General features: G+C 51.3%; 1 protein-coding gene across 31 annotated transcripts in view; it reads right to left on the bottom strand.

Moving 5' to 3' along the window:
- The window catches only part of Ablim2 (actin binding LIM protein family member 2), a 123,791-nt gene that overhangs the window by 15,793 nt on the left and 80,819 nt on the right, over window positions 1-27,179 (bottom strand). For 8 of the 31 annotated variants that reach the window (XR_012907296.1, XR_012907299.1, XR_012907298.1 and 5 more), the window contains 7 exons: window positions 26,113-26,233; window positions 24,365-24,463; window positions 19,069-19,170; window positions 17,704-17,757; window positions 9,864-9,916; window positions 9,138-9,276; window positions 1,305-1,366 (listed from right to left, as the gene is read on the bottom strand). Coding sequence is in view for 16 of the 31 variants with exons in the window: in XM_075943794.1 (XP_075799909.1) it covers window positions 1,305-1,366; window positions 9,138-9,276; window positions 9,864-9,916; window positions 17,704-17,757; window positions 19,069-19,170; window positions 24,365-24,463; window positions 26,113-26,233 (630 nt within the window). In the remaining 15 variants the exon portion in view is untranslated. Of the gene's footprint in view, window positions 1-1,304; window positions 1,367-9,133; window positions 9,277-9,863; window positions 9,917-10,760; window positions 10,931-17,703; window positions 17,758-19,068; window positions 19,171-24,364; window positions 24,464-26,112; window positions 26,234-27,179 lie in introns of those variants that run through there. The other 23 variants (XR_012907305.1, XR_012907303.1, XR_012907301.1 and 20 more) reach the window with 11 other exon arrangements.

Consider the following 27,179-nt stretch of genomic DNA (forward strand, 5'->3'; position numbering starts at 1 on the left):
TCGTTGCCACAGGCAGGCTGAGACTCTCCCAGGGGGTCGTCTTTTATGTGTTCTCACAGAGGGTTGACTGGACACAGGCTGGGCATGCAGACAGTCTAGTGTCCTTCCTTCCCTCCGTTCACCAAGCAAACCCCAGAACTTTGCTTGAGCAGAGGGACATATTAGCTAGATCAAGCCAGGTCACTGGCACTTGACTCTGAGTGGAAGGTTTGACATCTGGTATCAGAGGAGTCCTGTGTGGTTTCTAGCCCTCTGCTGTCCCTGTGGAAAATAAATTCCATTGGAGAGAACTCAACGAAGCAGGCAACATGCAAGGTCCATTCCAGAACAGGAAGAGAGGTTAATGGGAGGAGAAGCCATGATCCTTTAGATTCCATCCATGCAGAGGCATCTGTATGGGGGACACCCTGAGGCTGGGTCTTGGACAGAAACACAGTAAATCAGAGCCTGATAAGATGGAAGAAAACAACAGCTAGTACCAAAGGATGCCTGCAGCCTCTGGAGATGCCTCCCTGGTCTTGGGAGTGTCCCATAGCCTTAGAGAGAAGCATATTTCAGACAGCTGGCCCTGAGTTTACATTTTGATAAGACCACGCCAGCACCACACACACACACCTATTTGATTCTCTTGATAAGTGAATTGTCTTGATTTATATACAAACTTCCTGACACTAGGCAAAGCTCCCTGGGTGATGGAGGTTCTCCTGGAGCTGTATGCCTATGTGAGGCCTGGGGGTTCTGGATCATTAGGACACCCCAGCCTACAGATCTTCTTTGAGAGCCAACATGGTTATAGGCGTCTCATGAAGGGCACTGGACCACATGCCAGGCTCTCTTTGGGGTGGCAGGCTGAAGGTCTCCCGCACTTGCATTCATGGGTCTTGAAATTAGAAAGGCAATAAAGGACATGTTCCTAGTGACCACATATTAGTGACATGGGATGGTTATGGCGCCACGGGCACAGAAACACTCTAACATTCCAGATTTGACTGGATTCAGCCACTAGAGAAGGAGGTGAGGCTGAAGAGCATCTCAAAGCAGTCCTAGTCACTCTGGGTGACCTATATCTCCCCCTGGCTTCCGGGGCACAGCAGAGAGAAGCCAGAGTATGGCCAGGTTTGGTCTTGTCACTCTTGATGAGGAAAAGGCTCCGGTGGCAGCACCTGGGGCAGAGCGTCAGGCAAAGGCAGATGGGCAAGCAGGATTCCTGTCTTTTCTGGCTGTCACAAAGCCATGGGGACAAGTGCAGGTAAGCAGCAAGTGATGGTTAGTGCCCCACAGGTGGGGAGGGTCCAAGTACCTACCCGGAGGTCCAGGCCATCCTTCCTGGGTCCTGGGAGAGTGTCGGGTTTGGAATAAGGGAAGCCTGTAACAGACACAGCACAGCCTTGTCACGCACTCAGCCCGGCCAGGCGAGGGCAGGACCCATGACTCTTCCAATAGAGACAGGACTAGGCATCTGAGAATAAGCAGAGGCCCCTAAAGATATCTGCCTGCCTTATTTGTGACCTTCTAGCCCCCAAACGGGGGGGAGGGGTACATCTGAACCAATTAACACCAGAAACATTATTGAAATGGAGCCCAGCCCAGCTGGTACCCAACTTCAGGAAAAACCTCAGTATCACACCACCCAGGCCTAGCTCTTTACCCAGATTCAGACATCCTATGCTAGGTATGACTGTGGTCATCCTGCATTTTGACGGCCACCACAGGCCACCACTAGTCAAATGGGGCTGGGGATCTTTGAGGTTGGTGAATCTCAAATCCAAATAGTGATTCCTAGATTCTCTTTAAATGAAATGAGCCAGGCAGAGACACAGGGGCCCTTGATGCTCGCTAGCATGAAGCCAAATGTCATGGGAGCTCCCGGGAAGCCAGGAAAGGGCCACACCCCCACAACATTCACACCTAAGTGTCCACTGAGGACTGATGTCAGCACCAAGGACAAAACTGCCACCTGTCCTGTCTGCCCTGCTGCTGAGCATGCCAGGTTAGGCATTACCTCGAGGTGCCCTGTGGGCTTAGAGACCCTCCTCCCAAGGGACCCATTGAGGAAAGTCAGGAGCCTATGACAGCTGAAGGGGCTAGATGTCGCTCTCCTCCAAGAGGAGGGTAGCAGCAATGAAGAACTTGTCTGTTGTGTGGATTCTCGCACAGATTCAGATCTGCCCAGACCCTGCTGCATCAGAAGCCTATGATTCTGCAAGCCCCCCAGGCCCTTTGGATGAACAATAACAGCAAATGTCTCAACTGTGTTTCTGGCCCTCTAGTCAGGCACTGCACATGGCCTTCCCTGGGTCAATAGTCAACCTCTCCCATGCAGTGGCAACCTTCTTTCCATAGGCCACATGTGTCTCCCACCTCCCTAACAACTGCCTTAGACAGGGCTGAGCAATTTTTAAAAATCATTTCAGTTTTAATTATGTGTATGTGGGTGGGAGGGGGGAAAGGGTATGAGCATGTTCAGTGCTGCTACCCATGGGTCAGAAGAGGAGGTCAGAGGCCCTGGAGATGGAGTTATGGGTATTTGTGGGTTGCTCAGTGTGGGTCCTGGCACCTGAGCTCTGCCCCCTGCAAGAGAGCAACACTCTTACTGAGCCATCTCTCCAGCCCTGGTCATACTTTTCCCATTAAGTTGGAAAGATGGGGGTGAAGAGATGGTGCAGGGTTTGATTCCCAGCACCCCATGGTGGCTCACAACACTTTTCTGGCCTTTGTGGGCACTGTGTGCACATTAGTGCACAGACGTACATACAGGGAAAACATCCATACACATAAAGCAATTTTTTTAAAGAAAGAAACTTGAGAAGGAGATTGGTGGCCGTGCCACCCCACCCTCTATGCCTAGACTTTTTCTCTTTCTGAGCTTTTGAGCCTGTGCACTTGTCATCTTCTTTCTGGAGAAGGCCCCTTAGTCACTCTTTAAGGTAACAACTTCTCTCAGCTTTCCCCCACCTGAGAAGGTCCCTGTGCCTTCCATCCCGAAGTGCATTCCCACTGAATGTAGAACTCACAGGCCTCCCGTTGGCACAGGAAGACATGTCACTCGCTTCAGGTCCCGTTGTTTCCACATGGAGTTAGCTGCCACCAACTAGAGCTTCCTGTAGATGACATCGCTCTCCTTGCTGTGGACTTTCAAGATTTTTTTTTCTAAAACCTTAGTGTTCAGAAGTTTAGACGCACGTCTTGGTGTGGACTTTTCTGATTGATCTTCTCTGGGGTTCACTCGGTCACATGACCTTGTAGGCTTCCATCTTCTGCCAAGTCTGCCATGTTTTCAGCCATTGTCGCTTTTAATGTTTTTAACCCATTTTTTTTCTTTTTTTTTTTCTTTTGGTTTTTCGAGACAGGGTTTTTCTGTAGCTTTGGTGCCTGTCCTGGAACTAGCTCTTGTAGACCAGGCTGGCCTCGAACTCCCAGAGATCTGCCTGCCTCTGCCTCCTGAGTGCTGGAATTAAAGGCGTGCGCCACCACCGCCCGGCTTCTAACCCATTCTTTCTCCCCTTCAGGGAATTCACAGACACGAGCACTATTTCCAAGATCCCTGGTGCTTGCTTTCTCTCTCCGTTGTCCACACCAGAACGAAGATCCTAATGCCCACTGTGGGAATCAGTTATTCTGTCCCTGTACCCACACAACAGGTTTTTCATTATTTTACTTTTCAGTTCAATGCCAATTCCCAGTTGATTCCTTTTTGAAGTAATTTGTGTTTCTTCCATGAGACCTTTTCTCTATTCCAATTTTGACACAGCTGCTGACTGGAGCATGTTTATGACTGAGGTTGTAGAATCCCTGTCAGATGATGTCAACACTAGTTCTCACCAGTGTTCTGGTCTGGGGACTCTTTCTCATTCCAATACTAACGCCACGGTTCTGGGTGCTGCAAATCATCTTTTGATTGAGTCCTGGATATTCGGTTGCTGTGACAGGAGGTGGGATCTTGGGTAGTCTTACATTTTGGCACATCATGGTTCTGTTGGGTCCAGTGCGCGGGGACAGGCACTCAGACTGATTCCCATGATCATTGTTTTTCAGAGTGATTCATACACTACTCCATTCTTCTCGACTTGCCTGGGCTTGCTGGTGCCCACCACGATCACTGATAGAGCTCCCTGTCTGTTTGCCCCACCAGCTGGGAGGCAGAAGATGCTAGTGATAAACTCTGGACCTCCTCCCTGCAGGCTCCATCCCCATGCCATGACACTGCAGGGGTTGCCAGCCTCCTCCTCCTTCCCATCCTGTGGCTGCTTGCTCTGCTATAGTCCCCTTTTTTCAGGTATACTTAGCAGCGAAAGCTAGACAGGTGTGTCTACCACAGGTGTTCCTGTCGTCTGAGTTGCTATCTAGGTCTTGTCACATTCAATCTCTCTGAGGGAGGGATTGGCTATTGTGTGATTTTTAAAGGTCCCAGAGTCCCATGTACAACAGGTGTATTTAAAATCCCTTCACACATTCAGAGTGCCATCTCCATGCTCAAGGGCCTCTATGCCTTGGACACAAGGGAACTGAGGCCTAGGCAGATCAAATGACCTGTATAAAGATCAAATGACCTTAATAGACCTTCTAGAGACCTGCATATCTGATATGGTCAGAAGCCTTCAAGAGTGTGTGGCCAAATGTGGATATGACTGAGAAGTGGGTGTGCACAAGAAGGGACAGTTACAGAGGACAGAGGACCCCCAATGAATTCCCACTGTGTGCTCGTGATCCTAGGTTATATCAGGCCCTTTAGGCACTGGACACCCTACTAACTCCTGGGCTAGGCCCAGGCTTAGCCTAACCACGTACTCCTACACCAGCTCTCAGGCCACCCATAGCCACTCTAAAGCATGCCGCTGACTGCTCTTGAAGCTGGCTCTGTTCTTGGCTCTGTCCTCCTCCAGAGTGGCTCATAAGAGGTCAGGAAACCACTGAAGACTCAAGACATGACTGAGAGCGATAGGGTGTGTTCCCGGTGCAGTGGGAACTCACAACACCGGAGAACATTCTTCTGACAACTGACCAGCAAGCCACAGCAGGCCACCATGCCTTTGTTGGGGTCCAGTACATGACTGCCATTGCCTGCTCTGTGCAGGGTAGCTCCTCTCAGCTCTGGACAGCAGCACTCAATGGCCCTGAGCACGTGCGATTTAGGCTGTAGAAGCAGACGCTGGTAGAAAAGGCTTGGGCTGGCAGCTGCAGGCTCGCTGCAGCCTGGCATGTGAGTCTGAGTGTTCCACCTGGACGTCCTCACAGGACTGCACGCCTAGGTGCCAGCCCCTCATCCTGCAGGTCCCCAGATCATTCTTGTTGTTACATATAAGGAAATTTCATACCATGGAGGCTTGCCAGGGCTCTACCCGCTGGGCCCAGATACAGGTTCAGGGCTCTGTGTCCATTCCTCTTGGGGTTTCCTGGACGTATTAGTTGCCTCCAGTTCTTTCCTGAAAGCCATGCCTGTTCCTATCTTGTGTCTGGCTAGTCCCTCTCACACTATACCATTGTGTCTGCCTTCCTAGAGCTCTGCAGAAGTCAATCTCCAAACCTTCACATATGCTATGCATTGCCCAGATACCTCGCTAATGCAGATGCTGGCAGCCATCACCTTCCATCCATCTAGGTCCTAGCTCAAGGGAGAAATCTAAAGTCCTCTGGGGCTGTCATTGCACAGGGTGGGGTGGGGGCTGGTAGCAATGACATGGTCACACGGTTTGCTAGCTCTGCCTCTACCCTCAGCTGGATCATCCCTTCCCAAGCATTCATTGCTTTCAGGACCACATCTTGAGGCCTGCTGGACAGTGGCCTCCTCCCCAAGGACTTCCTATATTCCCATGACACATTTCCCAGCATGCCCTAGCAGTTGGCTTGCATATGCCATCTGACTCGCCCCACCTCACTGCAGTGCCACAGGACAGGAGGCCTTTTCTGTTTCAGGCCCTGCTCTGGTTCCGCACCTAGAACAGGGCTGGGACATAGAAAGTATTCAAGGTCTGTGTGCTCCGTGCCTGGACTACTCCTGCCCATCTGGACCCTGATTTGGCACTGGAAATGCCAAAGATCTTCCAGTTTTGATATCTGTGGACTCTGCCACCTAGGGGTGTCAGTCACAGCTCTACCACCAGGCGCTTGGCCATCCCCCTCAGTACTCCAAGGAGACTGACAGGTCATAAGGAGCCTGCTCTGCATACCACAGGCAAGGGAATTCGGGGCAGCTTTCTCACCGAGAACTAAAGGGTCTCTCCTTCCTTCCTTCCTTCCTTCTGAGAAGAAGAGAGTCACAGAAACCTGTCCTGTAGCTGGCTGCTGCTGACTGGTTGAGAGGGAGGACAGTGAGCTAAGAAGCAGAGACTGGAACATTTCGTCATTCCACGCTCTACAGGGGCCTCGTGTTGGAGGGCACAGAGGTGACGGCAACGGTGAAGGCACAGGCCAGTCTGGGGTGAAGTGGCCTCTGCTGAGGTCTTCCCTGTATTTCCTGGATGCTAAGTCAAAGAGACTCATTTGTCTCCAAGCCCCAAGGTTCATGCCACCCCGAACCCACTCCTCCCACCTTCCTCTCAACTTGGTGATGTAAAAGAAGGGTTTACTCTCTGGAAACTTTGGGGCCTTTCTAGGGACCACAGAAACCCTCTGGCAGTGTCTTCTACAGCCCAGGTACTTGAATTAAACCACTATCATGCCTGTGTCGGTGTGTGCACATTTGTATTCACATCTGTGTGTAAGAGACCACAAAAGAGAGGATAGGACAAGAAAGGTCATGAATGTGGGACCCAGAGGACATGTGTACACAGGGTACAAGCTACGGAGGAGACTGGGGGCTTAGAGTCTCTCTGTAAGGCCTTCAATCCCTCTTCTTATGAGAAAAGCCAACCTTGTCCCCCTTTGTGCAGACACAAGACATGAATGAGCACTTGCACAGAGCCAGGAAGTTCCCGCATAGGATACAGAAGGAATGCAAGCACATCTCTAATAAAACACATGCCCGTTGATAGGGCAGTAGAGCCTGGCAGAGAACTGATGCCCTGTGGGACTGTACAGCATCGCTGGGATGGAGGTAAAGGCACAGGTGCAATGCTAGACCCTGTGGGCTTCCTGCTCAAGAAATCTGAAGTCAGGACATCAGGGGGACGCAGAGGCAGGAGGATATAGCCATGGCTGTTGGCACATAACAGGTGGCATGGGACCAAGCACAGGTGGCTGGGTTCCCACAGGCCAGGTGCACCCACATAACACCTACTTCCTGTCCACACCATTCGTGTTGGCTTGCTGCAGGGATGCAGCAGAGGAATGGAATGGCCAGGCAAGTCCTTGTCACTGTGGGAGTGACCAGTGAAGACACCTGGAACAGCCTGCCTCACAGAGACAACCCCACTCAAAAGTGCCGGGGATGAACACTCTCATTCTGGCATCTGCAGATGAGAAAGTACTACAGGGGGTGGAGGGCACATGCACGGGCCGCACAGCATAGTGAGAGCAGAAGCGGGACCCTGAGAGGATCTGTAGCTGGGCTTCTTCCCACACTGCATCCCTGCTCCCTCAGTCTGAGCCACAGGCAGTCCATACATTCCAGTGGGAACTGCTGAGGGCACAGGCTGGCCAACACGGGGAGAGTCTGGGTGAGGTCATGGGAATGGAACAGGGCACTTCCCTAACAGAGCAAAGACCAGAAACTGAAAAGCACCATCCTGAAATACCAACATAAATTTTTGGCCCCCAGCTAATGCCTAGATGCCAAGACACCACATGGGGCAGTGAGAGCTAAGGGCAGCCCTATGCCCTGCTCTGTGGAGGGGCCTCCACTACTCAAGTACCACAAAGCATTCGTGCACAGCCACAGGAGGACAGCATCTGGGGCAGGGACTCTTGGGACAGAGGGCTAAGGGAGGGAGGGTATGTGGCCACTCCAGTAGGCCCGGGCAGGCACGTGGGATCTCCACCCTCCTCTCATCATGCCTTCAGCTAGCTCTTCCCCTAAAAGAACCTACAGGAGGACCCAGACCTATGGGACCCTCCCATGTTCACATCAGCCTGTGTGAACAGTCTGAGATCCTGAGGGACCTCATCTGCTTACACAGGCCGCACACGGAACAGTCCCATTGCCGATTAGTCACAGTGTCCGGCTGGCTGCATCTCCACTCCTCTCTCTCCTGCAGGGCACCTCCGGTATGCAGTGGTCAGAGAGTGCCATCCATGGTCAGGAGGGAAGGTGGGTGGGGACAGCCCGACTGTTCACTGATGGCCAGCCAAAGCCCTCTTGCACGCCCAGGGCCTAATGAGTCAGCATACTGCTCTGGTCTCTATCACAGTCAGTCATCAGAGAGCCCAGGTTACACTCAGAGTTGGTGCCACCATGACGCCAGGTGCTTGTTCTGCTTTTTCACACCACGGAGATTCTCATGATCTCCATTTCCAGCCCTAGCCACAGAAAACAAGCCACCCCCACTCACCCCCCCCCCCCGCCCCACTCAGCAGATACCAGAGACTGCTTCTGGGAGAACCTGAGTCTGCCTGCAATCCTGTGCTGGCTCTGTCTGCCTGTGACCTACAGCATCTCCAGTGAACAATGCAATGGGCAATTACTCCATTCTTGAGAATCACCCCCAAGCCAGACTTCACAACACCCCCAAGGCTTGCTGTTGCCTGAGATGTCAGGCCATATCTCCTAGAATCTCCAAGTACCTTGCTCAGGATGTCATAGGGACCAGGACAGTGCCTTGTACCAGTTCCAGGTCTGAACTTGCCCCCTGACCATGACCACATCAGCCCCCACCCACCGAGGGAAAGAGGCTCTGAGTGCTGTTCTCTTTGCTTTCTTGCCAGCTCGGAGAAAGCCACGAGGGGGCACTGTGAGCACACTAGTTAGCTGCGTCACTGCAAAGGTGGTGGGTGAGGCCAGGGCTCAGATCTTTCTTTAGCTGGCTTGATTCACATTTGATCGCTCTTTGGCTGATTTTGGTTTTAATTTTTATTTTTGAGACAGAGTCCCCCTATGCAACTCAGACTGGTCTCAAACTCACAGCAATCCTTCTGCCCCATTCTAGGATTATGTGCTTTCTCTTGGTATTAGTGTTTTCAGGGAGGAAAGCTGAGATTTGGGGGCCCACTCAGTAGGGGCCCTTGGCTGGCAGTGTCCAGTGCACATCAGAGGAGCCACTCACGTGAGTAGAGGCTGTCCCCAGGCATCCTCGGCAGAGGCTCCCGCTCAGCCCCGCTGCTGAGGGACAGAGATTGGCTGTCTAGGTCTGGAGAATTTGTTCTGGTGTCTGCATCCCCTTTGAGGAGCAGCCAGGTAGTCTTCTGCAGAGGAACAGAAGGTTATGGGAACACTGAAGTCATCTGCCATGGTAAACATACCTCACCAGAACCTTCTAGTAGCTTCTGTACATCTGCCTCACAAGTTGACCCCCGCTGCTTTTAATACCAGCCTTGCTATTAAGGGTGTCTCGTTCATACACTCTGCAAGTTCGTCAAGCAGCTGGAGAAATGGCCAAATGCTGCCCACAGCCTGCTGCTGGTGATGCCCCTGCCCTCACATCCTCTCTAGCTGTTTTCACAGCATGACCACATCAAAGAAGTATATCAGTAAGGTCTCCTACCTTCTACTCTCTGGCCATGTATAAAAAGCACCCACCAAGCTGTTCTAGAACCTCATGTCAAATACGCCAGAGTGTACTGGGCTTGTTTCCTCAGTCCCACAGCCATAACGTGGCTGCACGGCAGAGCCAGGACACTAGCAGAGAGTGTGCTCATATTGAGTGCAGGAGGAGGCAGGTGGGGGTAGCTCCCACCCTGGGCTTCCCAGGACCCCAGGGGCAGAGGTAGAGGACTGGAGCTCCAGCCGGAGGGGCCGTCCCACCCTGCAGGAGCGTGGCCCACCGCATTACCTTCCTGCTGTCCTGATCAAAAGTGCTGTCCTCCACCTCCAATCGCCTGGTGGCTGGAAGGGAAAAATCCATTTGTAAAGGCAGCTCACCATGTTTGTCCTGGAGGCTCTGCTTTACATCATGCTCCAAAGTCAAAGAAAACCAAGGAAAAGGACAACAGAAGGAACGCCTTTCTCGGACCAGGATGCACTAGAGCTACCTCCTCAGGGACAGGGCCCAGAAGGTGGGCATGTCCCGAGCAAAGTGACACCTCTTTGCAGTTCCAGCCACACCTCCAACCAGGAGAAATGGAGTCACATTTTTAGACGAAGTCACATTTTCACTTGGATTTGATAAGTATACCTTTTGACCTTGTGAGGGGGACCCTGAAGGGACAGAGGTCTCAGTCTCAGAGCTCTTGGTGCCAGCCACAGCTGCATGCTTCTTGGGTATCACCACTTCTTTCTCAACATGAACTCTTCAAAACTGGAATTTGGCCCATCTCACAGATGGAGAGACTGAGGTTCAGGGAGGTGACTTGCTCTGAGGTCATGAGCCAGCATGGATTGAGGGGAGGGGGCTGAGAGTGACATGAACTCAGACAGTCAAAGTCCGAAGTCTCCCCCTGCCTGTTCCACTGAGCTACCTTCTGCCTGCCCAGCCCTGAACTCTGCCACTGGGAGGAGTCCACAAGAAACAGCCAAGAACACCAGTACACCCAGAGATGAGCCCACTTGGAGCAAAAGTTCACACCCTCATGACAGCCAAGAGGTTCTGGGCAGCATTCTGTCATCCCACTGGACTGACCCTTTCCCAGGAGTAAACAGAGAAACCATGCAAGGCATGCTGGTATGTTCCAGGACCTGCCAAGACCTAGCCCAACCCTGTGCACACAGCAGTGGCTGGAAGCCCAGGGGTCCTCCCCAGCTAGGGCTCAGCTCAGGGAGGAGAGCAGGCGGGCTTCTTACCTGCAGCCTGCGGTGGGCTCAGCCCTGCCCGTCTCTTGGAGCGCCCTGCCTCCTGCACCACCAAGGACAAAACTGACACCAGGTCAGAGAGCTTGGACATTGGGGACTGGGCTACAGGACCTTGACAAGATAGGGCCAAAATTGTAAACTGAGTACTTCCATCCTAGACATCAGGACTCTGTGTCTCCCCGCCCCGCGCTGCCTGTCTCTTCCAGGGAGAGACCTTTTTTCGGGGGGGGGGGGTGAAAACAAACCCTCTGTTTTTTCCACATACAGGAGCGAATTACCACAGACCTGCTGGGGAGGTTAAATAGAGGGACGCAGGGGGTGAGCAGCATGACTCCTGTGACTCATAGCTGTCACCGATTGTGGCTAGCACACCAGCACTGACTCTCAGCAGCTGGCCAAGGGCACAGGGACAAACAAGCTGTGGCCACTCCAAGAACTGATTTTTATGCCCCTACCATCTGTGCCAGAGACTCCAGGCGAGGGGATCTTCGGGTTGTGAGATCCCACCCCAGTAACCCAGGCCGTGGGCTTTCAAGATTCCATATAGCCACGGGTAACACACTAGCCAACACGCTACAGCGTAGTGCTACGCAGGGTTCCAGAATGCTCCTCCACTTGCTGAGAATGTTCTGTGGAGACTTAACAAGGGTCCTCTGTAAACACCACAAGCTGTGACAGATGTGTAGTGTGTCGGGCCAGAGCCAAATTCACCACGTATTTTGCACTGTCTGTAGGTTGCTTCTATAACAACTCAGCCTCAGTTTCCTGATCTGTAAAATGGGAAAATGCCACTCTACCTTCTCCAATTCACAAGAATCAGGTGAGATGGTGTCTGAGAATACAAAGGCTGGTTTACAGCTTTGCAAGGCTAGGACTAGGCCAGAGATCAACCCTGAAGGTAATCTGAAGGCAGCTCTTCCCTCCTCTAATTCACTTAAATCTGAACACACTCATGTGACACACATGTGTCCCTCTGGCTGCCCATCTGTTCACTTCTGTCTACTCTCTTATCCTTCCACCCACCTGCTCACCTACCTACCCACCCAGACACTGACCCATGCTTCTGCTCGCGTATCTATACCTATCCACTAAGGCAGCCATCAGTTATCCAATTTATCCATCCATTCATCCATCCATCCATCCATCCATCCATCCATCATCCACTAAGCTATGTATGTATGTATGTATGTATGTATGTATGTATCTATCTATCTATCTATCTATCTATCTATCTATCATCTATCTATTCATCTATCATCTATCTATTTATCATCTATCTATCTATCATCTAACTATTCATCTATCATCAATACCCATCAAGCATCCTCCATCCATCCATCCGCCATGCACTAATCTACCCACCTATTTATGCATCCATCTCCCAAACACCCATCCACTAAGCCATGCACCTACAACTATCTTCTATCCATCATGCATCCACTATCCAGCTCCGCCATCCCTGTATCCACAGCTCTCCAGTTATTCACCCCCACTCACCCATGCATACTCCTCTTTGTCTTCTTCTCCATTTCTTTGTTCACTGATGCATACATTCATCCACGCTGCCCTGACCCCATTATATCGGGCCTCTGTCACCTAGTCCTTCAGCCTCACCCCTGCACCTGCCCCGTCCTGAGCACGAACACAAAACAGACATGATGTTTTTCAGCCTCAGCTGACTGACTTCATTCTCCCTGCAAGGTGTAGACATTACAGGGACTTGCCTTCGCTCACAGGACCTGCACACAAATCTGCCTCTCCACTGAGCAACCTGTAGGAGATGCTCAAAGTCACGGCACATCTGATGTGCCTGGCGCCTCCTGGAGTGTCTCACAACAGGGGACCCAGAAAGCGGATGGATGCACACAGCCCAGAGCTTCCATGGAAGCCACGCAGCTTGCCTTTGGTGGCACCTACACTTCTATAGCTCTGGCTTCCAGGGGGCCATTGACTGTGCTCAGAGGCAGTCTGTGGCCATCAGACAGTCTCAGCTCTGGTCTCTCCTGGAACTCTGTCTGTCATCAGTACAGAGCCATCCCTGTCAAGCTCGGTGAGTGTCTACACACACGTTGATAGCTGGGCCCTAGTCACACCTGGTTGGTACTGTCACTAGTAGGTGGTGTTTCTGTACACATGGGGAAGGGAGGGGAGAGGCTCTGGGGCTTGGTGTCTCTCCTCAGGTCTTAGGGTTCCAGAAGGGCGGGGATGGGGGTCTTGCTTCTCTACTCAGGTCCAGACTGGGTTTCTGAGAACGAGACCCATGAGCAAGACTTCTTTTACCTTGCCCAACACATATCAAGCATCAACCTGTACAGTTTACATTGCTTTGGAATTATATTAGAGAGAATGACCATGTTCACATGTGTGTGCGTGCGTGTGTGTGTGTGTGTGTGTGTGTATGCATGCACACACACTGGGAGCAACTCTACAGATTTTCAGCTTCGTAGGGCAAGGATGTACTTGATCATATGATCTCAGGGCAATTTTATGGACTCTGCTTCACAGGGCAGGCTATGTTTTGCCATCCCTATGGCTCCAGCTCTGAAGTAGAGCCAGACACATAGTGGATGCTCAAAAACCACGCCTTAGATAAATTAGTGAAAGCTTCTGGCATCCCTAGGCACTGGGCTTCTTTCTATGAAGTTGAGGGAATGGCATCTGTGTGCTGACTGCTACCAGAACTGACAGTAGCATCAGAGGAAGAGCTACAGAGCTGGCACCTCTGCCTGCTGGCTTCTCTCTCACCCAGTGTCCCTCTTCCAGAGAAAGAGGCTCATCATGTCCCCCAGACCACACAGAGGAGCTCCTCTGAGGCCCACAGGCCTGTGTCAAAGTGCTCTCTGAAACGACTGATTTCCTACACTCCTGTCCCATGTCCCTCAAGAACTTCTGCTAGGCATGCCCCACTGGGTACCAGATTTCTAATGCTCTTTATGGGCCCAGAGCTACCTGATACCTGGTCTTTCATCATATCTCAGAAGACAACCCCAAACCAACGTGAGACTCAATCTTCCAGGGAAGAAACCCCAGAAAGTCACAGCAAGCCCTTATTCCCATCTTCAACCAGGGACCAAAGAACTGGGAATAGACAGGTACTACTCGGATGGTGACCCTGAGAACATGGGTGGCCAGGTCCCCTCTCCCACTCACTCATGTCTGTCCCAGGCTCATAATTGCTTAGAAATCAAATGTGAACCTGGTGAAATAGCAGTTCCATCCTGGACCTGGACAGCCAAACTGTCTAGGAAGTCTTTGAGGAAGCACCATTTGTCTTAGACAGTCGTAATGGTCACTGTACACTGTCAACCTCTGAGGACCCAGAATCACCTTGGAAGTGAACCTCCAGCCTCATCTACAAGGAATCGCTAGCTTCGGGGTATTCCCTTTGGGAAGGAAGGGTGGTGTTGATTATGTTAACTGAGTGGGAAGACCCACACTAAATGTGGGTGACCATTCTCTTAGCTGTATAGGAAAGAGGAGTCTTGCTAACACTGTCCTTCAACACGCTCTGCTTCCTGGTGGTACCCGTGCTGTGACTAGGTGCTTCCCGCCACTGTGACCTCTCTACTGCGAGGGGTGGCACTCCTGAACCAGGAGCTGGAAAGAACCCCTCTTTTTTTTTCTGAAGCTGAGAACCGAACCCAGGCCCTTGCGCTTGCTAGGCAAGCGCTCTACCACTGAGCTAAATCCCCAACCCCCGAAAGAACCCCTCTTACTTCCGTTGCTTTTGTCAGGCTATCTTATCACAGAAGCAGGAAAACAAACTCAACAGTCTAAAAGCGGATGTCTTCTTTCCTCAGAGAGACTGCCTCTGGAGAGCCCCTTCTGTCAAGCAGCTCTGCCATTTTCAGAAACTGCCTGAAAGCTCTGAGGCACAAGTAATTCCATTTCTGAGGAAATGAACCCTGAGGAAAGAAACATTTCTCTCTGCTAAGTAGCTGGATGTGAACGGCTGTATTTTCACCCATAACTGCCTCCCCAAGGTGACAAGGTTGGATGTTGTACCTGTATGCAGGCATGTGTATATTTATGCAGCTGTGTGAATGCAGGTATATGTGTGCACACAGGTGTGCGTGTGTGTGTAGGTGAGTTTGCATGTGAGTGTGTATAAGTGTGTGTGTACAGGCATGTGTGAATACATGCATATGTGTGCACACAGGTATGTATGTGTGTGCAGGCAAGTGTGCATGCAAGTGTATGTGTGTGCACACGCATGTGCAGGTATGTGTATTTGCAGGCATGAGATTCCACTTTCACATGGCAACACAAACAGTCCACAGCTTCTCTTGAGCTGCAGACCATCCTGAAGCTTCTGACTCAAGCAGCTGCCAAGACCCTGTGCCTCCTCCTGCCTGACAGGCACTACAAGCTGATCCTTGCGATGCCTGGTGGTATGGGGGGGGGGGCCTCCTTAACTTTTGCCCCTGCTTACTCCATTTTTATCACTTCCTACTTCTTTTCATCTCTTCTCTTCCTCTTTAAAACCAGTAAACACTAAGCAAGTAAAACTTAACTCTTATTGAAATACAGTCAGTTCCCAAAATGCCAAAAAAAAAAAAAAAAGACAACTGCAGCTGATTGGGTCAGAAGTCAGCTGCACAGTCATGAGTGCTTCATGGACTCAAAAGCATCTTGCCTTCCACCCCAAGTGTCACCTCCACCCAGTGGGCACAGAGGCCCAGCTATCCTCATAGCTCTCAGAGCAGGACTGAGACTCCGGCATCAGAGAAGAACACCAGCAGTGACCGTGTCCAGTGACTTCAGAGTTGAACGCTGTGAGCCAATGCATCTGGGGGAAAGGCTTGGCTGCTTGCAACATGTTAAATATAGGATCTTAAGCTAATGGAACAGTCTTGTGATTCACTGTCATCTTGCAGGGGGTGTTTCAAGCTGGAGTGAGGATTAAAATACCGCTGCTCATGCCTAGATCAGGCTCCAGAGCTCCTCAGGGAAGGCTTGTGGTCAAGTTGCCTTGATGGAGCAAGCTCTTGGAGGGGGTAGAATGGTGAGCAATCATGCTTGTGTGCGCACACACACACACGTACACACACACATACACAGGTAGGCATGCACAGGGCATGCATCCGATGTCCTACCTGTAATCAGGGGTGGGGAGGCCTTATGAATACCAATGGTCTCAGTGCATGAACTGGAAACCGAAGGCATCCCTGCACATCTGTATTTCCCAGGGGTCTTTAAGGAGCTTCTTACTGCTAAAGCTCTCTAGTCACTTGCGGTTTGCACAGCTCACTGCATTCTGCGTGAGTTTGCATTGCCGAATGCCTGGCCAAGGTGGTGCATGCCAAGATCTGCTTCTTTACAAAATCAGCGTGCAGAATCCTGGACTTGGGTAACTAACTGTGTGGTTCCTTCACACTGGAGTGGCCTGCAGACAGTGTCTTATGTCTAGACTACAAGGCTGGTGCCTGGGAACTGGGAACCTGATCTCCCCCAGGGGCTCAGGTAAAAGATTTGAACCCTAACACTCTGACTCAGTCTGACCCTATCAGACACAGTTGGTCAATTACATAAAGTGACTTTCTAAGGCGAGGTGCCAAGGCCAGCTCTGCCTGGACCATGGGTATTAACCACACAGTCTTAGTGCCTAGTGGTGATGCAGAGGTAGCAGTAGTTAATCAAGGCCCATAAATCAATCTTTTTCCCTGGGCTCTGGGTGGTACAGAACCCATGGTCCTCCTCCAAGGCTGTCAAGCATAGTGCTGCAGGGGTCACCTAATGGGTGTTCCTTTCTTTGGTTGGGCCTTTTTCCCCACTTTTAAGACTAGAGTTCTCTTCTTGGTAAACGGTGTCATAGTCTAACTGTCCCCACCCATGTCTTGGGGAGATGTGTGCTCTCTGCTCGGATTCTGGAAACCAGGGCTTCAGTTTCCCTCTGCGAGGAGGAAAGACATAGCACAGGGCCTCTCTCCACACTGAGGAATAAAACCCAACACAGTAGGCCTCCAATAAGCTGGCTACCGCTTGTTAGTATGGGAAGGGGGTGCTTTCCTTGGCCACATCTGAAAAAGAACTGTCCATGCGGGAATCTCTCTTCCCTTGCATCTTAGTGATGACATAACAGTCCCCACGCTGTGCAGAGCCCTTTACAGTTTAGAACTGTCTCCACCCTCATGGTTCTGTGAGCAACTCATACCCAACACCATAGGGATGAAGGGGCAAAGGGGCAGGAATGGCGGTGAGGAGGTGGAGGACACAGTGGGAAAGGAGTCTAGTTTGCAGACGAGGAAACTGAGGCTCATGGTGTTGAGGTGACCTGCCCCGCTCACCCAGAAATGCCAGTTCTCACTCTTCTAGAGTCCTGCTCCACGGCCCAAGCAATCTTTTCCTTGCACTTCTGTCCCAGGTATGTTCATGTGGAGAAGATGTGGGGGTCAGAGGGATAGAGACACCCTTGCTACCAACCATCTCTAGCTCCTACACAATGCAAGGAACCCTATCAGCTGAGGGCAAGACATCCTCTTCTGTCATAGATATTCCCAAAAGATGGGGCCTAAAGCCTCCCTAAATTGCAGCTGGTTCCAAGTCACTATTTTTCAAAGATCAGGGCATGGGTGAGAAGCCCCTCAGTTCCTCACCATCTTGACTGGGGCCCCCATGGTAGCATCAAAAACACAAAATAAAGGTTCTTAGTTTTAGCAGCTGCACCCCAGCCCCAGGTGCCATGCATTAGCCTCTCCACATGTCTCCTCTTCTGTGAAAAGCGACCTCCCAGGCCCCTACTAGTGAGCGCGCATTTAACGTTCAGCCAGCAGGGCCTCCCCAAGCCTCAGATCAGGACACAGCAAAGGGAGCATTCAGAAGCAAGAGGGTGCAACAGGCATGCAGGCAAAGCACGGCAGCAGAGCCCGACAGACCAACCATACCGTGCTGTTTGTAGATAGGGGGTTTCCTATAGATGTTATCTTTTACGCCAGTGTCTGGGAAGAAGAAGGAAAGAGAAGGAAAGAACGTGAGGGGAAGCAGGGAAGCAGCTGCAATGCTCTCCACCCTAGGGCTTCTGTCGGCTCCTGGCTCACCCAGCCTAGAAGCACCCACCAAGTTCACAAACAGAAAGCAGGCTAGGCTGAAGCCCCACACCTCCACCAAGCATCCCCTACTCTAGACACCACCTCATATGGGAAGGGGACAAGGAGAGAGGTGGACAGGGAAGGAGGCAAGCAAGAACCTTGGGGTGCTGGGGGAGCCCCTTTTCTCCACCTCGATCCAGAACAGAAAACGTTTTCTCAGTATTTGTGAGACTTGGAGAAAACCCAAACATGTCAGTTTGAGGGGACATGCAAACCCACTGCACTAGGATTTTTTATTGTTTGGGGATAGAACCTTTTTGTTTTGATTATTATTTTTTTATTTTATTGATTTTTATTGATTTCTATATTTTTATCTGCTCCCCTCCCTGCCTCTCCCCTCCCCCTTCAACCCTCCTCCAAGGTTCCCATGATCCCAATTTACTCAGGAGATCTTGTCTTTTTCTACTTCCCATGTAGACTAGATCTATGTAAGTCTCTCTTAGTGTCCCCATTGCTGTCTAAGTTCTCTGGGATTGTGGTTTGTAGGCTGGTTTTCTTTGCTTTATGTTTAAAAACCAACTATGAGTGAGTACATGTGATAATTGTCTTTCTGTGTCTGGGTTACCTCATCCAAAATAATGTTTTCTAGTTCCAGCCATTTTTCTGCAAAATTCAAGCTGTCATTATTTTCTGTTGTGTAGTACTCCACTGTGTAAATGTAACCACATTTTACTATTTTTTCTAAAGATTTATCTATTTGTTATATATACAGTATTCTGTTTGCATGTCTGCCTGCAGGCCAGAAGAGGGCACCAAATCTCATTACAAATGGTTGTGAGCCACCATGTGGTTGCTGGGAATTGAACTCAGGACCTTTGGAAGAGCAGGCAAAGCTCTTAACCACTGAGCTATTTTTTCAAGACAGGATTTCTCTGTATAACAGCTCTGGCTGTCCTAGAACACATTTTGTAGACCAGGCTTGCCTAGAACTCAGATTAAAGGTGTGTACCACCACCAGGCAGAATCTTGTTTTCTAGTTCAGGTTGGCCTTGAACTTTTGCTGCTCCTGCTTCCGCCTTCTCAGTGCTGAACAACTGGTATGCACCACTACACCCTACTCCATGGAGTAACTTCTAAGGAAGCTTGGTGTTTGGGGATGCTCTGACAACTTTGGTGTGGCCACATGGTGCATGAAGAACCAACAAGCACACAGGGACATACCTGGGATGTGGAAGTGGCGTGGCGCCTGCTGGTAGGTAGAGGAAGGAGGCCTGCTGTCGGAGAGCACCGAGAGACTTGGGGTGCTACGGCCACTTTCGCTGCCTCCAGACGGAAGAGCAGAGGCAGGTGAGGGGCAAGAAAGCAAAGCAGACGGTTTCAGGCAAAAAGAGTTGATCTGCAGTGAACCCCCTCTCTCCCGCCTGAAGGAAGCCCACACCTGAGTCTTCCATCGTGGGCTCTATGACTTCTGTCCCAATCTGCAGTGTACCTGGTCCCAAGAGGTGGAAGGGACAAAGGGGCAGTGATTGAAGAGCCAACCGCATGTTAGTGTGTGGGTGGTGGGCAGAGCCCAGGATCCTGGGGTGTGAACACACACACAGGCTCGCAGTTTTCCTGCCTCCCTGATGTAGCTTAGGCAGGAAGGTCCTGACTGCTTTGAGATCCCATCAATTAACTGTGAGAAGGGGACTAAGGTGTAGAAATGGGTCAAAAGCATCCCTTACAAACACTTTGCCCATGTAGGAAACTGGGGAGTCAACATCCATCAACTTCCACAGTTCTTGATACAGGCTGTTTCTGACAAGCAAAATGAGCATCAGGGTACTCTGCTGCCTCCAAGTTCTGCCTCAGCAGGAGCTATGTTTTGTGTTTTGTGAAGGAGGCCAGATGATCAAATCACCCATCAGACACCTGAGTGGATGCCCCACCTCCCACCAATGCAGAATGCGATGGATAGAACATGGTGGCACTGGACACGTGATGAGGAGCAGGGCTCACAGCAGGACACCCCACGGCACAAAACGTTCCCTTCCTTTAGACGTGGGAAACTCTGCAGGGCTGTGCCTGATTGCCTGGCTAAGAAAGGGGTCTCTGGATGCGAGAACCATGCCTTTGAATGACAAGATCAAGCAGCTGGATCCTAACGCCAATGGACAGAAGCCAGGCCTGAGTAGACTGGAGACAACAGGAGCATCACAGACAGGCAGGGAGGGCCTGGCTGCAGGAGGGCCCAGTAAGTGGCCATCAAAGAAGACTAGTGATTCCTACTCTGGGCGTATTCTCCTACCTGAGCATGGCCACTTAATTCACCTGAAAACACCAATGGGGCTTTGGAGAAGTCAAAAGATTTTATTCTAGAACTGTATGGAGCCTTCTGTCTGGCTGCATCCACTGAGCTTCTGTTCTTCCTGGTAATAGCAGGGGTCTCACCCCAGGAAGATTGGAACCACAGTCTCCTATGCATGACACCATGACTCCACATGTCACTTAAGTTATGACAAACACAGCGGCTTTGAAAACACAACTGTAAGCCATCCACCCTGGCTGAAGACTGTCCCTACTGGATGGCATCCCTGGGCTAAACCTCTGTGGCTTGGCCTTGTTGAGTCTAGAACCTCACATGACCAGGCCTTTCTTTCTTTTATCTAGACTTCATGGTCACTTCTGTTACCCTCACCCAGCTGAGGGAGGATTCTAAAATGTTCCAACATCCCTGTCCACTCCAGAGCTTGACCTTTATATAGTGCAATGTTCCCTGAAATGGTAGCTGAGGTTCCTACATGTGGGTGCACTCAATGATGTGGGGGCTACAGTTTCTCAGTTGATCAGAAAGGCCAAGACCAAGGGAGCTGAGGCACAGTGTGGTAGCCTTGATGATCCACAAGGATCCTGTCACATTTACTAAAGTAGCCTTCAATACCAGCCACCTTGGTCTCTGCCTGGGACGCTACCACTGAGCCTTCCCTGCCCTTTGTCTGACCTGCAAGGCCCTTCCCAGGCTCCATACTGTCTAGACCTTCCTGGTTCAGACTCAGGATCTGGCTGACAAAACCCTCAGGAGGCCAAGGCCACCACAGGCCTTTCTCTTTTCCGCAAACATGCTCCCTGTCTCGTGTAACTGAGAAAACAACCTGCTGACCTCAACCCCACAGACCTGCCTGGAGCTCTGCTGTGGGCTTTCATGGTGTGCCCATGTCAGTCCCACACAGTGGGCACCATCTCTGTCACCTCCTGAGAAGGGCAAGGACTACGCTATGTGAGGTGGGCACACTGACTACTTGGAAACCAACTTTCCCACTGGATCTCTGTGATGAGGTCGCCGGGACCCTAATGTCACCCAAGGACAGGCATGGAGGTTCCTTTGTCCAGGCTCATGCCTCTTTTTGAAGGTTTCATATCCAGGGTGTTTCTAACACCTCCGGTGGAAGGGGCCTGTACAGGACTGGGAAGTCCCAGGTTCTGGTGTGGCCTATGACTTCTTTCAGTTTTAAGTCAATGTTTTACTTTGAAATGGTTTTAGATGGTTCTAGAAGATGCCACCCCTCCAGGACCTGAAACCACGGTGTCCTGTTAACTGTACTCTATTTGAGTTTCACCCACTTTCACTTGAGATCTTCTCTGTCTCGGCACCCGCCTAGGTCATCACACTATACCCGTGGTCACACCTTGACTTCTCCTAGCTGTGACCAGCATTCCTTGTTACAGATCCTGACTTCCTAGAACACTGGCAGGGGAGGGTGCTACAGAATGTCCCTCACCTGGGACAGAGAAAAAGAGGGGTTATAGATTTAGGGGGAAAGCACAGAGGTGGCATGTCATCCTTGTCACATCTCCCCCAGCGCACATGCTGTCGCAGAACCTGGAGCTGGAGCTAAGGGCTGGGCCTGGAAGTGATGCAGTTTGAGATCTTAGTCTGCACTCGGCTAAGTGGAGGGGTCCTGTCTACCTCCACAGATTCTGTGCAGAACTCGTCCCCCATCTTATTTAAGTATAGATTTGTGGACATTGCATCATCTATGAGTCCAATCACTCATCATCTATTTTCTTGCTCCAACTATGGTTGCTATGGCTGCAGTTGATTCTGACCTTAGAGATGCTGCAGCTGACTCTAGCCTGGATGCCATTACAGCTGGCTCTGGCCCTGAAGATGTTATAGTTGGCTATGGCCAAGATGCTGCCATTGTCTCTGGTTGAACTTTCCCAAAGTCACATCGGAGCAAGACTAGTTCACAACATGTGCCAGGACCCTTTGACGACCATGGCCAAGGCATGTGCAGTTTCTACTTGGAGTCTCCTTGAGGCATCTACCATACATCCTGAGATTGAGAGACCAAAGCTTAGAGACCTGTTTTAGAGCTGAAGGAGGGAGCCGTTAGCAGAATGAGAAACGCCTCCTGGGCATAGTGAATGCTGGGGTTTGGGCCTGAGGCTCTGCCCCTAAGTTCTTCTGCTTCCCTTCCTTTGCCTGCCACTAGGGCTGTGGAAGTGCTTCCCGTCAGTTCCCAGAAAAGTGCCATCAGCAGCATGTGTTCCCTTGCCAACCTACACCTCCTGTCCTTACAGCCTGTCCCTTATCAAGCAAGAGTCAGGATGAAACCTTATACCACCCCAACCAAGGTCTGAAATTCCCACTAATGCGCTGATAACTTTCACCAGTCCTTCACCCGCTGCAGGTCTGGGGCAGTGAGGCCCTAGGCACTGAGACACAGCAGGAGGGGATGATGTCTGGGTTGAGTGGACGGTGGAAAGAGGGCAGATCAGGAGAGAGCTGGCACAGAAAGGCGTGTCTACCTGGGGCCCTCACCCAGCATCAGACAGTGTGGTGTTTCTACTGTGTCCCAAATACTGCAGAGCACCCATGGAGAAAGGAATTCTCCAGAGCCTGGGCAGATGCCACACCTGTGGCTGTGTCCTGTGGACAGGGATAAGCTGCGTGCCCAGAGGCTAGGAACAGGATGCTCCCCCCATGAAGATCTCAGGGTCTGTAACTCATTTATCTCCTCAAGGAATGTTCTGGAAAGACACTGGAGAGCCCAAGGTCACAGCCTAACATGGAAATCAATCTGAGGACAGAGTTGTGGGTTCCTGTTTCACTCCACTAAGAGGAGCAGCAATGACCAATGTCTAGCATGTGCCCTTGTCTTTGGTCACAGTCTGACCAGGAATCCAGATGTATAACAGACCTGCCAAAGGCAGGGCCATGCAGATGGGAGGAAAACTGTCCAGCGCCATTGAGCAAAGGGAAAAAAGACACTCTCCAGAGCCGTCAGGCTCCCTCCAGGTCCAGGGAGCACCCCTCACTCTGAGACTCCCACAGACATATGATACGTGTGTATCAAGGCCCCAGAAGCCACTCTACTGCTCTAGGGATGTGCCATCTGGGGCTGTACATCTTCACTGGAGACTCAACCCCTGCTAGAGACTGGGATGTGTGGAGAGCCCATGAAGGAGCAAGGAAGACATGATAGTGCCAAGGGCTCTTCTCAGTGGGGCCAGGGGTGAGAATAAAGATGAAGGAGAACGGGCTGTTTACTGGCTGCTAGTGACAGGAGTTAGCTGTCAGCTGCTCCTGTCCCCGTGGAATGGAGCTTGCCATGGGTACCATTTTATGACTGTGAGAGACAGGGAACTTAATATATTGCCCAGGTACTCTTGAGAAAATCATTGCGATGTTTTCTAAGTCCCCAGATGTCATTTGCCAGTGCCTTTATCAGCTGGGTTGTGTAACAAAACTCACAGTTCAGGGTCTACATCCATTTTAGTCTCTCATTTCTCATGATCAAAGCCCAGGAGTGGGTTTTGGGGTTGTTATTGTTTGTTTTATTTTGGTGGTATTTCATCCTGGCTTGTTGACCATCTCTCCACTGATGCCCAGGGCCTCCTTCTTACAAGGTCACTAGTCCCAGCAGATGAGATCCCACCTTGAGAGCTCACCCTACCTCTACTGCTGCTTTCACTGTGTTTCTTCAAACACTGCTACATGGAGTCTTGGCCATCAATATGTGAACTTGGGGTCTACATAACTCAATTCTTAGAGTGGAGGAAAATACAAGGGTGTCCACTCTCCCCATGGAAGTCACATATATGGGTCTACAGAACATGGATCATGGCTGGTTCTGCATCCTGGAAAGAGCCTGGGGTTAGAGTCCCCTGGGTTGAGTCCTGGGACAGCTGCCAGGGGTCTGAGGCTGGGGACATCACCACCTCTCACTTCTCAGCTCCTGCTCCTGAAGGCTGATGCTACCGGATGCACCCCACCACATAGAGTTGATGGGGAAACGTGTATAATGGCTCTAGTGGGGCCCTAAGCGTGCAGCAAGATGTTCATTGACATGCCCTCTCCAGCTTCACTTTCAGTGACAAATCAACCCTGCTCTCCTTCCAGGAACATGGACACACTGACGAAATAGAGCCAGACACACACAACACAGGAAGAACACAGACATGAGACACAGGGCTCTGGAAGCCATGCGGAGACATGGGACGAGCACCCCCCGCTGCGCACTGCACGCCTTACCTCGGAAGTAGGGGATGTAATGATGTCTGAACACGGATGTAGGGCTTGGGTGTTGGGACAGGGACAGACAGCTACTGGTACCAACACTCACAGTACCAGCTGCGGGCAACAGAGAGCAGTCAGTAACCCTGGGCTCCTCCACCCCAGAGCCACCAACTTGTCCTAGTCCCCACTTGGCCAGGGACATTGTCCCTCTGCTCTCCTGGAGCACCTGAAGAGGGTCACCCAGCAGGCTGTGGGCCATTCTCCTCCAGGTGGGGTCAGGAGATGCTGCCTCTGGGACACAGGGTAGCAGCCAGGGCTTGGGACACAGCCTCTGGTCCTGCCTGTGGCTCACTTTGGGGTGTCCTTGATATCAAGGAAAATGGGAGGGCAGCTTCCAGAGGTCAGGGAGTGATCTGTCACCAGCATCCTCATGGCACTTGCCAGCTCAGATAGAAAGCTTGGCCCTGTAGGCTTTACCCCTGACCAAGCACTTAGCAGTTAGGCAGGCCCTCTTGGGGATGCGAAGTCAGAGGTCAAGTCACAAGGAGCCTTAGGGGAAGGGCTCAAGAAAGGCACTTCTATCCACACACCTACTATCTGTTCATTTTCTCATTCACTCACATACCTCCATTCATTTACTCAATCATCCACTCATTCATTCATTCACTCACTCAGTCGCTCAATTCTCTCACTTATACATACACTAACCATCATTAACTCACTCATTCACCTACTGACTAACCCGTTAACTCACTCACTCATTCCCTCACTCAGTTGCTCATCCACAACCCACTCATTCATTCATTCACTCACTCACTCATTGACTCATTCTCATTCACACACTTATCCACCAGCCCAGCCACTCAGACACTCACTCACTCACTCTCCCATACACACTCACTCACCCTCACTCCTCACACTTGCTAAGCAGGAAGGGCCAGGTGTATTGCAAGGAACCGATGACAATGATTGCAAACAAATAAGTTGATTTTTCCACCGAGTTTTCAAAACTAAGAGCTATGGCCCATAGGTGTGAAAATGGGTCATGCGCGGCTGGAAAGGGAAGAAGCAGGCTGGAAAAATCCCTCCAAAAGGCATCGCTTTTGTGCATGGCCCCTGTGGCTTCCACATGCCAGCTCAAAGCTGAGGAAGACGATTGGAATTGAGGGGTGGGGTGGGTGGGTGGGGATGAGGGAATAGGATCAGAGGCCCTGTGCAGGGCTCTGTCCCAGCTTGGAAGGTCATAGCAGTCTATTGCCAGCCTCTTTATTAGGATGGCTGTCTGCAGGGTTAGGGAGTGATAGGTACAGCATTAGACACCCTGCCTGGCTGGTGGTGTAGCCACTGACTTTGACTCCTCAGATCAAGTCCTTCCAAACTCCTATGGGCTCACAACAGGCTGTGACTCGGTGTCCTGCCTCATGTGCTATTCCACATTCTGACTGTTCTGTTACTACCCCCAGAACCAAACTCTGGTTGCTCCGTGTGGGCCTCAGGGCAGGATGTTTCTCGGGATGTGCACTGTGGATTTAGACAGCTTCTCCAGCCCCAGGGTGACCAGCTGCCTCATGGCTACCTGCTCCTAGGCATAGGGCAATCCTTTTCCTTATGGCTAAGTGACTCTCCATTAACCACGCACTGGCTCCTGCCACCCCCAACTCAGCCACTTTTCTCAGTGAATAAAGCAGCTACTTTCTATCTGCAAACTCATTGAGAAGTACAGCCTCGTCAGGGGTCAAGGGAAGCAGGGTGGGGATAAATACCTGGGCGACTGTAGTGCTGGGGTGACCGTGATGTTGGGGTGTAGTGCCCGAGGCTGACGGAGCCAGCAGAGCTGGGGCTGGAGGTCCGGCACTGCTTGTAGGACCGATCATCCTGATCCCCCTGGGTGGGAAGACAGCGTGGGAGCACCTGGGTCAGAAGCACTGCTTGCCTTTCATCTGCCCCACTGTATTTGCCCTCTAGATCCCAAGGGCAGAAACAACGCAGCCCGAAAACAGGGTCTCAGAGCACAGACAGAGCACATCCGGACAGCGAGGTAGGTCTGAGCCATAACAAGCCCCCTTGGCCTGATCATGGGACCATTAGACATCCACCCTTCTTGTCCATCTGACCCTCTGGAATGGGGTGAAAGGACCCTACCTGCATTCTCCCTGTCCCATTCCCTCCCTCTTAACCATCCCCAGACTTTTGGAACTGGTTGAGAACACACTGAAATGCTCCCTGTGTGTGAGGGAGGACCTAGATGTTCTGGGGCACCTTCTGAGGTGGGAGGGTACCCTCTGGGGCTCAGAAGCCAGACAACAAGGCCCACAAGCGCTGATGACACAACCCCTATCTCAGCAGGAAGAGGAGCAGGCGACAGCGGCGTGAGATGGCATGGCACCATGGTTCGAGGATCAGACTGCCCATCCCTCAGCAATGAAGTCTGGTGGCCTGGGTCATGCCAGCCCTCCTAGCCTCATCTCAACCCCAGATACCCCACAGCACCATGGTCCCCACAATGGCCCAGGTATGGTTTCTAAGAAAACAGGCTGAGGAGGTCATAGAAGGACAGGCAGGGGCTCTTGCCGTAGATCCTGCTTCTAAAGCTACAAGAAGTAAAAAGTATTCCTCAGTCTGAGATGACAAGGAAATCCTCACTCTTGAGATCAGCTCTCTGGGCTGGAATGGGACACACCCCAGGGATAGGGAAGGTAGGAAAAAATAGCCCAGTTATTTGACGTCTAGGCTCCAGTTTCCCCATTGGAAGCTATCTCTGGGAGATGCTCTGGGCTAAAGGAATTAGGTATAAAATGATGGTAGCCGTGTCCGGCACAGAGAGAGGACT

The sequence above is a fragment of the Microtus pennsylvanicus genome, chromosome 12, assembly GCF_037038515.1.
Source record: "Microtus pennsylvanicus isolate mMicPen1 chromosome 12, mMicPen1.hap1, whole genome shotgun sequence".
Classification (NCBI taxonomy): Eukaryota; Metazoa; Chordata; class Mammalia; order Rodentia; family Cricetidae; genus Microtus; species Microtus pennsylvanicus.